The following is a 15,035-nucleotide window of genomic DNA, read 5'->3' as shown; positions in this document are numbered from 1 at the left end:
TCAGCCTTCCTGCTCCTCTGATGCTGCTTGGCCTGCTGTGTTCATCCAGCTCTACACCTTGTTATCACAGTATTTTAGGTGTGGTTTGACTAGTGTCTTGTATTGTTCTAGCAAGACCTCCTTATTTTTATATTCCATTCCCTCTGAAATAAATGCTAACAATCCATTTGTCTTCCTTGTAAACCTACTGACATTGGATGCCAGCTTTTTATGATTTATGCACAAGACCCACCAAATCCCTCTGTTCTGCAGTTAAGTGTGGTCTCTCCCAATTTGAATAATATTCAGCTCCTCTGTTATTCCTGCTAAAGCACGTAACCTCGCATTTTCCCATATTATATTCCATTTGTCAATTTTTTTGCCCACTCAACACCTCAAAATCCCTTTGTAGACTCTTTGTGCCACGTCTTTGTGCCATGTTCAGCTGTCTCAATAATTTCCCTTCCATTGTAGAGTCAGAGGTCCAGATATTTATCGATGATTACACAATGTTAAGCACCATTCTTGATTGGCACCATATCCACAAACATTCATTCTCTTCAGCACTGATGCTTAGTAGCAAGATGCACTACAGAAATTCACTAAAAGTCTTTAGCACTTTCCAAACCCACAACAACTACCATTGAGAAGAAGGACAGTAGGTACATGAGAACATCACTACATACAAGTTCACTTGCATGACACGCACCATCCTAACCTGGAAATATATCATTGTTCCTTCAGTGTAGCTGAATCAAAATCCTGGAATTCCCTTCCTAAAGGCAATGTGGATCTACCTTAACCAAGTGGACTCAGCAGCTGAAGGAGACAAATCATCACCACCTTCTAAAGGACAACTAGGGATGGGCAAGAAATGCTGGCCTGGCCAGTGATGCCCACATCCCATGACTGAATAAAGAAATCCTTACTATTTGGCTAACTATCAATTTTTATGTCATCTGCAAACTTCGCAATAGTACATTCAGTTCCTCCATCAAGTCATTACTAGACAGTGTAAAGAATTGTAGCCCCAATACTGGGGCAAGTAAGAGAACAGTGCCACAATTAGTGGCTGCCCTCCTGCATTATATCCATTCCCTTTATCATACACAAATCATTGTTGATCATAGAATCCCTGCAATATGGAAGCAGGCCATTCGGCCCATATCAACTCTTCAAAGGGCATCCCACTCAGGCGCACCCCCTACCCTATCCCAGCATTCCCCATAGCTAATCCACCTAGCCTACACATATTTGGATTGTGGGAGGAAACTGGAACACCCTGAGAAAACCCATGCAGACACAGGGGAATATGTGCAAACTCCATGCAGACAGTTGCTGACGCCAGAATCAAACCCGGGTCCCTGGTGCTGTGAAGCAGCAATGCTAACCACTGTGCTGTCCTGCCACCACCATGATCAAGAGATCAAGGAATTCTCTTCCTCACACCACACTAAAAAAAGCTGATTACACTGGCTTACCTGTTGGGATATTTTCTAATTAACCTGTTCAGAGATGTTTTTACATGCCTTTGAAACAAGTAGGATTTAAACACAGGCCTCCTGGTCCAGAGATAGGAACGCTACCACTGTGCCACAAGACCCCTCACTGGGTTACTTGTTGATTATGCTGCTTCTCACATGTCCCATTTGGAACTGAGATAATTATAATCCAAATGATAATAGAAAACTCAGTGTCTATTAATCGACGACTGAAGGACTTCAATTGTGGAAGAGTAGGAAGTTTTGCTATGTCGTGTCTGGGACCAGAATATTAAGGCCTTTGTAGCAGTTAATTCTTAAATCTTTGCCCCAGTGAAACCTTTGCCATAAGTGGCTATGAAGACCTTGTGCAGTTTAAAAAAGTATCATATTTTTCCAGTTATAATCTGCAGTTAATACCCAGACATGGTAACTCTGACCAATTTTATCACTAACGCAAAGATTAGTAAGTACCAGCAGTGGAATATTGAAACCAACTCTAGATACCTGAAAAATGTGTATCCATAAAGATAAAATAGAAACTTAGATACATCCATAGAATGTGTAAGCCACTTATAAGATTGTGGAAAGTATTCCTGCAATAAATTCCAAATATTGTGGACTCTGAAATTCTGAATTAAAAACAGAAATTGCATGGAACAGTCAGCAGGCCAGACAGCATATAGAGAGAGAGAGAAACATGGTTAATGTTTCAGGTCAATGATTAGCATAATTGCACTGATGTAATAATTGTTCAAGTGGAGCAATCAGCAATACCTATTTGAATTAAATATGCAATAACCTGGTCAAGTGCCCAAGATAAATTAGCAGAAATAATGCTTTATTGTGAGTATTTCAGTTCTCGATTATAATTGTTGTTAACTAAACACTCAGAAAAATAATATTGTTATAGAACAAAGACGACAATCCAGAAGAAAAAGGACTGAATAATAAATGATGGATAGAAAAAGCTGATGGAAGATTAGCTTTAAGTTGCTATCTGTATACTGTGGCATAGGTAATGACAAAGGTGTTAGGTATTTGTATTAGTTCATGAAATATGGGTGACATTAGCAAAGTCTGCATTCTTTGCCTATTTCTAATTGCCCTTGAGAAGGTGGTGGTGAGGTGCCTTCTTGCAATGCTGCAGTCCTTGAATTGTAGATGTAGTCAAAGTTCTAGGGGGATGTTCCAGATTTTTGATCAGTTTTGACAACATTAGAAGGCCAATTCAGAGTCAGATTATGTGGTCCATATCTTTTCAGGATCTTTCAACTCTTTGGCTTTAAATCCTTTGAACTAATCCTTTGTAGACCTCCCTTCCTAATTGTTAAACAAATCTTAATGATTTGTTTCCCTGCATTGAATAAATTACATAAATTCCAGTTGATTGATATTGAATATGTAATTTCCACACAACCTAGAGCGTATTTTGTGAGAAGATGCAAAGAAAAAGGCTGATAATGTGTTTTTTATTAGGTGGGATCTAGCAAACAGAATTGGTGATTGCATCCACCATGTTACCATTGAGCTGATCTAGTTCACAATGTGCACAACCACAGTGCTTTTAGGGACGGAGTTCCAAGATTTTGATCCAGCAATGATAGATAAAGAAACAACAATATATAAGACAAGGTGATGTGTGATCTTGCAGGAGTATGTGTTCCATGTGTCTTTTCCCTTCTTCTAGTTCACTATGTCACAGAATTATTGTTTGAAGAAATGCTGTTCTCGATGCAGAATTATCATCAAATTTTGATTCTTAAAAAAAACCTGCCAATTCCCCAACACCTTAGTAATAATTATTGACATTAGTACATTTTTTGAAAAAAGGCAGAAGTGAAATCATAAAAGCCAGGCAGCATTTGTGGAGAGAAACAAAGTCTACAATTTAGCTTGATGGTCTTCCAGCATAAAAGTCACTAGTCTAAAATGTTAACTCTATTTCTCTTCACAAAGGCTGTCCAAACTGCTGAGTATTTCCAGCATCTTTTGTTTTATTTCCAGCACTCACAACATTTTGCTTATGCAACCATGAAGGACTGTTTAGCTTTCCGGACACTTGGATAGATTTATTCTGACAGTCCTTTTGAAAAGTGATACAAATGCATTCCAATGTACCAGAAGGAGCAAGTCAAGCACTATATTAATCACATGTTAGCAGATAATGTAATTTGGTTTTATACCAGCCCATGGGCATTCTAATTGTTCTGCTAAAGAGTTGAGGTGTCAGTATGAGCTTTTGTATTGAATGCAGATAGCTAAGCTAAAATACGGCTCATTACCAAAAAATTATGCCTTCAGAGGTGACTGCTTTTTTTTCCACATTTGACTTTGTTGCAAGTTGTTGGCAGGAAAATATTTAAAGAAACTGTTTGTGAAAACAAATTCCTGTCATCTTGAAATTATGCCCTTTGACAAATTCACTTGTCAACTCTTTGAAAATTAATTGAGGATATTAGAGGTCCACTTGGATGAGGTATTTTAACTTATGCATCAAGTTCAAACATTTTTTATAATGTATGACTGAAAAGTGTGCTCGAGGAGCCATGATTGTTTGGACCAAAGTTTATGTCAAGTGATGTAGTTAGCTTAAATAAATTCATAGAGGGTTGGTTCCTAGTATCGAATACACAACATAAAAATGGGCCACTTAGGCTGAGGTAGTCTGTTATGGTATTCTTATTCCAAGGTAATCGTTTCCAATTCCATCTGCCTCATTTCTAACTGTCAGGATATCTTTCTTTCTTTTTTTGGTAACATCTAGCATCTTTATCTTGCTGAGGTTAGTGTCAAAATTCAATAGCTGCATGGGAAGTATGGGACAAAACTTTGCTGAAATTGTAGATATAAGTTAGGGAGAACAACCTAATCAGAGCATATGTCATCAGTGCAGCTGCATGACCAAACGCAGTGATTTAAAGGGGTTACCTCACTGATATATGAATGGTTTATCTCTCTCCTGTACCTGCAGTGCTCAGATGAGATTCAAGTTCCTTTGTTCACTGGTTTAATTCCAGCGTGCATGCCAAGGAGAAGGTGTCTCAGTCAAATTGAACATGATCTCTCTGATTCAATTGCAAACAAAGGCTTTAAACTTCATTAACATTGATCATATTTCCAATTGGTCTGCTTTGATTGTCATCCAATTGAGACCCTGTACATACTGTTCATGTACGAAACACATAATCACTGCCAATTGAGAAGGCGATGGCTTAGTGATATTATTGCTAGACTAGAGACCCAGATAATGTTCTGGGGACCTGGATTCAAATCCTGCCAGGGCAAGCAGTGGAATTTGAATTCAATGAAAATCTGCAACTATGAGTCCACACCTGACCATGAAACCATTGCCAAGTGTTGGGGAAAAACACATCTGCTTCATTAAGATTTCTGAAGAAGGGTCAAGACCCGAAGCATCAGCTTTCCTGCTGCTCTGATGCTGCTTGGTCTGCTGTGTTCATCCAGCTCTACACCTTGTTATCTCTGCTTCACTAATGTCCTTTAGGGAAGGAAATTGCCACCCTTACCTGGTCTGGTCCTACATGACTTCAGACCCACAATAATGTGGTTGACTCTCAAATTCCCTCTGGTGATTATAGATGGGCAATAAATGCTGGCCTAGCCAGTGACACTCATGTCCTGTGAACAATTTTTTTAAAAAATCCCATCGGAGTTTACTTGAATACGTTGTACATACCAGTGGTGGCCATACCACATAAACCTTAGGAATTTATTGATGTTACTTCTTATTCTATACAAGGTACTAGCTACATTCTTGTGGTACCTCTTAACCCTCTTTCTGCCAGTCAATTACTGACAACATTCTTAGCCAGTTTTAGCAGCTTGCATATGAACAGTTTCTGAATTTGCTGTCTTTTACAACAATGATATCAATACAGGTAAGGACATTGCAAATTTTTAATGTTAAATCACTGACTTATGACAGAAGTTGGGTTGTGTGTCCCCATGCTGAGTTGGGAAGATACTGGGTGTGAATGCAGACTTGGTGGAAAGCCTGTTTCCTGCATGGCACTATATTATAGAAACCCTACAGTGTGGAAGCAGGCCATTTGGCCCATCGAGTTCAATGTATGAATGTACCAATAAAAGACCAGCCCTCCACTCCACACCCATCATCCCACTCCTCACACTCCTGTGGCTCATTCATGTCAGGACATGCCATCTCATGCCCTGAACACATTCCAAAACCTCTCATAGCCTCTGTGCCAATATACACCAATAGAATCAAGGACATAGAGTCATAGATTCATACAGTGTGGAAACACACCCTTTGGACCAACCATAGCCAGGCTCTATTCCTCATTCTTTCTGTGCCAAACTATGCCCCATGTATTCACTCCTATAGATGTGAATCTAAGACCCTCTACCAATGCCCCCATGCCATGTCTGGGAGTTGCACAAGATTCCATCCATGGTTTTTGTCACCAGCAGTATTAATGTTGATAACAAGAATCATTAGACAGCAGGGAAAAAAATTGTTGGCCTGGGAGCAACTCATTCTACACGAACCATGTCAAGCTGGGCTGCTCAGATGGCATCCAGTGTGAAATAGGAAGAATTTAAACACAGCAGCATAATATTTATATAGCCATTTGATGCTTGTTATTGGATCCTTTTGTGAAGTTGCCTGTGTAGTGATTGCAATGAGGTCAGCCAAGTGGACCTTATTGAATATGAGCTCTCTGATTGAGGCTGTTAATGTGATCCAATCAGGGAGCCCTGGCTGACAGATATAACCAGGAGTATCAAAGGTTCTATTACCTCTGAGAGCTGGCTCTGAGGGAGCTGGATCAGTGTCAAGGACTGCCCATGTGTAAATAAAGGATGACTTGGTAATGGGATACTGGTCTTTGTGGAGTTATTTCGGTGACAATGCGAGAAAAGCATGCTCCTGAAGAAATTCACTCAAAACAGTAGTCTTTGAGTTGGGGTAAGCATTTCTGGGTTCATGCCATTATTTGGGAAGTTTGACTCGTTCCATCCTGCCATCAAAGACTGGGCCCATTCTGTGGAAAGAATGTAGTTTTTTCCAGGCAAATGATATTGGGGCAGATGAAAGGCAATGACCAATTCTCCTAACAGCTTGTGGATCCGCAGCTTTCTCAGTTATGAGGAGCCTAACTTTCCCTGAGACACCAGATACTAAGACCTTTCAAGATCTGACAGATTTAGTAAAAGAATATTACGACCCCAAGCCTCCTCTAATTCTGAGATGCTATCAGTTTTACTCGGTAATTCTAGAATAAGGAGAATCTATATTGAGATTTCTGACTGGGATGAGACGACTGGCAGATGCAAGTGACTTTGGATTAACCCGTAATGAGATATTGAGAAACCGTTTGGTATGTGTGATTAATGATGTAACCATGCAAAAGAGCCTACTGGCTGAAGCCGAACTGGACTTCACACAGACGCTACAACTGACTTTATCATTGCCAAATGCAGAAAGTGGAGCATATGAGTTGCAGGATATTTCAATGGAAATGGACACCCTCGCCAGTCCGACTGAGCTTGGGGAACACAGCTTGAGTGAAGGCTCAGGCCCAATTTTGATGGGGCGATATTGGTTGAGAAAAATTCATCTAGATTGGCTTAACATTTTTCGATTAGAAAATGTCTGCCTGAGTGACATCTTAACTAAATACCAGGAGGTTTTTCAGGAAGGTCAAGGGACTATCAAAAGAGCCAGGGTCGCCTTGCAAGTTGACCAAGAAGCAATTCCACGATTCTGCAAGGCCCTCCCAGTGCTACTTGCCTTTGGGGCAAAAGTAGAGGCAGAATCAGGAGGCTGGAAAGTGAAGGAATCATCAAACCAGCACAGTTTGTGGAATGGGCAGCACCAGTCATACTGATTGTGAAGCCTGATGGGTTGGTTCACATTTGTGGGAATTTTAAACAAACGGTAAACTGCTTTTCACAGCTGGATAAATAACCAGTCCCTCGCATGGAGAATTTATATGCAAATCTGGTAAAGGGGGCTGTCCTTCATGAAGCTGGACATGAGCCATGCGTACTTGAAATTGTGGTTAGATGAGGTTTCCCAGAAATAAAAAACAATTAATACACATAAGGGTTTGTACCAATATATAAGACTGCCATTTGGTATATCGTCAGTCTGTGCAGTTTTTCAGCAGATGACGGAGGACATTTGACAAGGTCCACCCCAGGTCACCATTTATCTAGATGACGTGCTAATAACAGGGAAGACCAATAGCGAGCACTAAAAGAACTTGGACGTAGTCTTTAGACATTCCTCCCAGGTGGCCGTATGCCTTAAGAGGGAAAAATGTGTGTTCCAGGCACTTAAGTGACCTATTTGGGCTACATAGTTGACAAGACTGGTTTACTCCTATTGGAAGATAAAGTGAGGGCAATCAAAGGTGCCCCAGCTTCCACGTCTGTACTAGAGCTTAGGTCTTTCCTTGGTCTGGTGAAATGTTATGGAACACAACCTGGCCTCCATCCTTGCAACTTTGCATCAACTCTTAAAAAAGGGTCAGCCTTGGAAATGGTCGCGTAGCCAAGACATAGATTTCAGGGAAATGAAGAAACAGCTATCATTGTCTAAGGTGTTGGCACACTATGATCCCAAATGAGATCTGATACTGACATGCGATGCCTCTCTGTGGTGCATTAGAGGTCCAGTGGAGAGGAACAGCCATGGTGTACACATCCAGGACTTTGGCTAATACACAGTATAAATATGACCAGATTTGGAAGGAATGTGTAGCAGTCATATTTGGAGTCAGGAAGTTCCATCAATACCTTTATGGATATAAATTTGTAATAATAACAGACTGAAACCCCTGCTAGGCCTGCTGAAAGAGGGCAAGACGCTGCCTCCCATATTTTCAGGCGAATTCACTGGTTGGCTCTAATACTAACTGCATATGATTACAAGTTAGAACACTGTCTGGGAGGCCAAGTAGCAAATGTGGGTGTATTGAGCCATCTCCCACTGGCAGAAACACCACGGGTGGTACCACCATTGGAAGAGTCCATAATGGTTTTAAATTTTCTGGACACACTTCCAGCCATGGCTGACAATATCAAACTTTGGATGCAGAAAGATCCGGTCGTGACAAAACTGAAACAACTGGTAGTGATGGGGAGAACTAAAGGGCCGTTACAAACAGAAACTAAACCTTTTTGAACCTGGTCAGACCAGATCAGAGTAGAGGATGGCATACTATTATGGATGCAGACATAGATACATTGGTTGGACAGTGCCCAGAGTGCCAACAAGGACAAAAATTACCCCCAGCAGTTCCCCAACATTAATGGGAATGGCCGAGTAAACCCTGGACTCCATTATACATCCAGTATGCAGGTCCTTTCATGGGCTCAATGTTCCTAGTCATTGTGGTCACCCAAAGAAAGCTGGATGTACATAGAGTTTGTTTGTCAAACACAGAGACGACAATAGGAAAACTGCATGCACCTTTCCCAGAAGTGTTAGTTGCAGATGTATCCTCTTATAGCCGGGTAATTCTGGGCCTGTTTTGGAGTACTTAGTGAGCTGCACATCAAATTCTGGTTTCTATAAACTATTTTGTGTTTGTATTGGGCTGCTTTTGCCTGGTTTGCAAACAGTTACACTGCAGACATGAATGGTTGGGTAGATTTACACCATACATTTTCCATTATTGCATACTCTCCCAATAATGGACTTATTAAAACTATAAGCACAGTTCCAAGTGCAGGTTATCTAAGCCCTTGCATGTTCAGTACTATCACTTCAATGCTTTTTTTTTTCCTCTCATTAGAAAGCCAGGGAATCCGTCTTTTATTGACTTTATCTACATGCTCTGCTATGTGTATATTGATCTTTGTATCTGCACTTTAAAGTCCCTCTGATCCCGTGCTCCACTTACAATCTTGCATTTTGGATGTAAGAGTAAGAAAATTGTATTGCTTTACACCTTAGTGTGACACCTAATTGCCTGTGACTGCTGACCAAACTGTCTTCTGCTGACGACTTTTAACAATCATTGTAACTTATACACAAACATACACACACACACACACACACCCTCTAATTCGGTGTTACTGCCAGTTTTGCTGTTTTTCCCCTAACTTCTATAACTTGATTGTTTATCTCTATTTAAGATGCCATATCTCTTTTCTGTTTCAGGGGGTATTTTTGAGTCAGTGGAGCAAGCCCCATCGGGGGCAGAGGAACTAGCCTTTAAGTTTGCATTAAATACAATCAACAGAAATAGAACGCTGCTGCCAAACACAACGTTAACCTATGACATCCAAAGGATAAATATTTACGACAGTTTTGAAGCATCCAGAAAAGGTAAAGTACTCTGCACAATCTTTGCATTAGATCTAATTGTATTCTCTGTGCTTACCCTAGAAACTGGTCCAGTTAGCAAAATTATCGTCAGAATATATATGAAATGATAACTAGGCTCTTAGGCAAATTGTAATTTGAAAGTAAACATTACAACAACATGCAAATTATTGCTTTTTTGTGTGATAGTTTCTTTCTCCCCCCCGAATCATTCCTGCTAGCACATCGGCTTTCTCTCCTCTCATTATTGACAGAATTATATATCTCCTCTTCAGCCTGTGATCAACTGTCCCTTGGGGTGGCAGCCATCTTTGGGCCTTCTCATAGTTCTTCAGCTAACGCAGTGCAGTCCATTTGCAATGCTCTCGGGGTTCCCCACATACAGACCCGGTGGAAGCATCAAGTGTCAGACAACAGGGATTCTTTCTACGTCAACCTGTACCCAGACTTCTCATCTCTCAGTCAAGCCATTCTGGATCTGGTACATTTCTTCAAATGGAAAACTGTCACCGTGGTGTATGATGACAGCACAGGTATGTGTACACACTGTAGAAACAAAGATAAGCATCCTCTTAAGGTGTTGGCTCCAAATGACTGCAATATTGATCTATCTGTAGTAATCTTCAGAAAAGCAAATGAAGGTCTGTGCTGTCTAAAGTGATTAAACATGTCAAATTGCATTTTGATTACATGGTATTTGGATGCTTTGAAGGTTCTGTTCAGTTTTTTCTTCTGACTAGCATGTGTTCTTCAGGCCTCAGTGCTGTAGAGAAATGGGCTGAGGAAGCAGGCTTATACAGTCATAGTGTCAGAGTCATGCAACAAGGAAACAGACCCTTCAGAAACAGACTTGTCCATGCCGACCAAGTTTCCCAAACTAAGTTAGTCCCACCTGACTGTGTTTGGTCCATTTCCCTTTAAACCTTGTTCCTGTCCAAATGTCTTTTAAATGTTGTAACTGTACCTGCATCTACCAATTCCTCTGGCAGTTCATTGGTAGACCTAGTGTCCTCAGTCAGGTTTCTGTTATTCCATACTCTCTTGCTCAGCTTCAACAGAACAACCACAGCTTTTGCAAAATGAATGTTGCATTCAACATCTGAGACAGATTGCCTGTGGCTGTTGAGCCTAAATGTGAGATGCTCATCTTGCAGTGTCACATTGTTTATGCTGATGGGTTAATAGAAACACAGTGATATCCATCCCATTGTCATTGAAAAGGTTGGGGTTCTCCTTGGAGTGCAGGAGATGGAGGAGAGATTTGATAGAGGTGTGCAGGACTGTGATAGGCTGAAATAAAATGGACAAAGAAAAGCTCTTCCCATTACAGGTGGGACAAGTACGAGGTGACACCAAATTAGAGTCAGCTGGGAGAAGCTGGGAGGGAATCCTAGGGAACAGGATTTACATGTATTTGGAAAGGCAAAGACGATTAGAGATAGTCAATATGGCTTTGTCTGTGGGAAATCATGTCTCACAAACTTGATAGAGTTTTTTGAAGAAGTAACAAAGAGGATTGATGAGGGCAGAGTGATGGACGTGATCCATATGGCGTTCAGTAAGGCGTTCGTCAATGTTCCTCATGGTAGACTGGTTAGCAAGGTTAGATTACATGGAATAGAGGGACAACTAGCTATTTAGATACAGAACTGGTTCAAAGGTAAAAGGCAGTGATTGGTGGTGGAGAGTTGCTTTTCAGACTGGAGGCTTGTGACCAGCAGCATGAGACAAGGATCGGTGCTGGGCATGCAACAAGGATCGGTGCTGGGTCCACTGCTTTTTATCATTTATATAAATTAATTGGATGTATAGGAGGTATAATTAATATGTTTGCAGATGATACAATAATTGGAGGAGTAGTGGACAGCAAAGAAGGTTACTTCAGAGTACAATAGGATCTTGATCAGATGGGCCAATGGGCCAAGGAGTGGCAGATGGAGTTCAATTTAGATAAATGTCAGGTGCTGCATTTTGGAAAGGCAAATCAGGGCAGGACTTATACACTTAATAGTGAGGCCCTGGGAGTGTTGCTGAACAAAGACACTTTGGAGTGCAGGTTCATAGTTCCTTGAAAGTGGAGCCTCAGGTAGATAGGATAGTGAAGAAGGCATTTGGTACGCTTGCCTTTGTTGGTCAGTGCATTGAGTATAGGAGTTGGGAGGTCATGTTGCGGCTGTACAGGACATTGGTTAGGCCACTTTTGGAATACTGCATTCAATTCTGGACTCCCTTCTATAGGGATGATGTTGTGAAACTTGAAAGGGTTCAGGAAAGATTTATAAGGAGGTTGCCAGGGTTGGAGGGTTTGAGCTGTAGGGAGAGGCTGAATAGGCTGGGGCTATTTTCCCTGGAGTATCGGAGGCTGAGAATGACCTTATAGAATTTTATATAATCACGGATAGGCTAAATAGGGCATGGTTACGGTAAATGGATGTGGTCTTTTCCCTTGGGTGGGGGAGTCCAAAACTAGATGGCATAAGTTTAAGGTGAGATTTAAGATTTAAGACGGATCTAAGGGGCAACCTTTTCACACAAAGTATGGTACGAGTATGGAATGAGCTGCCAGAGGAAGTGGTGGAGGCTGGCACAATTACAACATTTAAAAGGCACATGGATGGGTATATGAATAAGAGAGGTTGAGAGAGATATGGGCTAAATGTCTGCAAATAGGACTAGATTAATTTAGGATATCTGATCGGCATGGATGAGTTGGACCCATAACCTATTTCCCAGGCTGTGCTGGGGGCAGCTCCAAATGCATCCTATAAAAAACCTACTCTATATTGTCAGAAGCTGCCTAAGCATGACCCTTTACTCCACTGTCATAACACTCTACCCAAGCCCACTCACACTGTTGTGGATTGATACTTAAAGCTTGTGTTGCATGTGCTTGATTGTGCTAAATTCTAGTGCAGTTATATTCACCAGCCCTTCATTATTTCTGAGAGTGTTTTAACTTTTCATTTGACTTTTACCTTGACACATTTAATCAATTCTTTTAGTTACCAGTAGCTGCTTAAATTTTTCTTGACAATCTGGATTAACATCAGTCCTCTGCATAACACCTGAAGAGAATATCTCACTCACACAGTACACAAATGTCTCAAGAATATTGCGCACTGACTCTGCTCATATAATTAGTGCATTCCTGGTGATTTTTTTGTCCAAAAATTAGTACCTAGTTCATAGCTGATCCCCAAAACTGGCTGCTTTTAGCTGCTTTAATTATGATCTTAAAATGTATCAAAAGTTGCACTCTGTGCCTAGTCAAAACTCATGCTAATTTGATTGTTCATGTTCTCAAAATCAATTTTATGATTACACGTTGTAAAGCTATACTGTCCAGTTTTCTGATGGAATGAAAGGAAAATCGGCTCAAATTTTGGTGGATTTTTATTATGCAGATTATTGAGTTTAAGGTTCAGCTAAAGTGCAGTGCTCGGCTCCAAGCAAAGAACCAGATCAGTTATTACGGTTGTCTTTCACATATAATTTCATTTTCTGGTATGATATGGTTTTCAAATAACAATGTAAGGACAATGTATATCTTTTTTTCACTGTAAGCTTCTGAAGATCTATGACCTTCATTGTCATGTGGAGCCAGAATGAGATGAGAATTGTCCTGAATCCACCTGCAATGGATGGCAATATAAATGGAGCATTAAATTTACTGTCAAGAATGGAAAAATGTTTAGACAGAAAGAATGATTCAGCAGGCTGAGACAATGACAGAGCCAGAATAGTCCGCAGGGATCTTCCTAACAGACTATCTTGCACTATTTGTTCCAGGCATTAAACATGCATATTTTTATAGAACTGCAAAGGCCCTATCTACGTAGAAAAGATTGAGCTATGAGAACCCAATAAAGTTTAGCTTTGTACCAGTATCTCAGGGAAATAGATTAAGAACTCATTACTATAACCAGCAAAGTGATTCCTTGGTTCAGTATTTCTCAATTGAACTTTAAGCCTTTCTGCTAATATTAATTCAGCTTCGGTCACAACCAGAAAACAGTATACAATTAAGATGGGGAGCTACAGCATCATAACATGATATGTTATATTTATATTTATAACATAAATGTATCATGTATTTTTATAAACTTATGAAGAACATAGGAGTAGGAGCAGAATATTTTGTGTCATTCAGCCGTTCAATTAGATCATAGTTGATCTGCACCTCAACTCCATTTATTTCCAACATTCACCATTTATCATTACATGTCTAGTTTGTGGTGTGCTGATATAATAAACATGTAGTTACAGAAGGAAATATTGGTGTCAATATATGCAGTATATTAAAAAGACCCCTTTAATGAGGACAATTGGCAGAGATTAGGTTTAAGGAAGGGGCTATTTTCCTTAGGAGACTGAAAGATTCTGGGAAGCATCTCAAGGATGCTTATTGTTTTTTCAAATAATAACATTCCAAGGATTCTTCTTAGTGTCAGGAAAAAAATGTTGGTTAAATTGTGAGATTTAGATGTAACATTTTTTCCATTTTGTCAATGGAGTTTATATGCAAGGATAACACACCATAATGCAATTTATCCTGCGATTGAACAAAACTTGTGCAATAGTTTAAGTATCTGTAGAATTCTTTTCCTTTGGGCAATGTTATTCTGGAAAAATTGCTAATTGAAACTAGTAAACAAAATTTCATCACTGCAAATGAGAAGGAAAAGTCCTTAATTTAGAGTTTACCTCCATGGCCCCAAATTGAATTTTGCATCTCAAGCTTTCCTTCACAGAACTAGTAGTGACCCAATTCTTATATATCCTTATTTGATTAAAGAGCATTTTATCTGTCTTGCAATGTGGGTTATGGTGATAGCTGCAATGACTCAAAGGGATAGAGAGGAATCAGAACACTTGAGGAATTTGCAATGTCCTAATGAATTTTTAAGCATGATAATTAAAGCATGGTTGTGCATTTTGAAAGCTGACAGGATTATGCAGTCAGACTTGAAGAGACATTTTGACTATTGTATTTCAAATAACTGACAACATTTTGATTTGTGAATTATGAGTTTCTTAATGCTGGTGAAAGAATTTTAGAAAGGCTTGTAGCAGTTTCATCTGTGACAAGTGGTTAACAAGATACTGACTGGGACTTAGTTTCCTGCAGTCGTGGAACAGCAACTAATGCAACATCTGCCAGAATGAATTACTTTTCAGTGGCTAGGGACTGCCTCCTGTGGAGTAAGCGTGGAATCTTCCCTTCTTGTAGAGCTGCAGAGAGGTAGTAATGA

At 40.1% G+C, this 15,035-nt stretch overlaps 1 protein-coding gene across 1 annotated transcript in view; it reads left to right on the top strand.

Annotated features, from left to right (window-relative positions):
* LOC109911859 (glutamate receptor ionotropic, kainate 2) overlaps nt 1-15,035 on the top strand; it is a 392,551-nt gene that overhangs the window by 171,383 nt on the left and 206,133 nt on the right. Inside the window, exons 2-3 of the mRNA XM_048596706.1 lie at nt 9,619-9,786; nt 10,059-10,316. Coding sequence (XP_048452663.1) covers nt 9,619-9,786; nt 10,059-10,316 — 426 coding nt within the window. The remainder of the gene's footprint in view (nt 1-9,618; nt 9,787-10,058; nt 10,317-15,035) is intronic.

Source organism: Rhincodon typus, chromosome 5 (genome assembly GCF_021869965.1).
Source record: "Rhincodon typus isolate 14 chromosome 5, sRhiTyp1.1, whole genome shotgun sequence".
Classification (NCBI taxonomy): Eukaryota; Metazoa; Chordata; class Chondrichthyes; order Orectolobiformes; family Rhincodontidae; genus Rhincodon; species Rhincodon typus.
The sequence above is the reverse complement of the archived record's forward strand: the minus strand, read 5'-3'. Positions and strand labels throughout refer to the sequence as shown.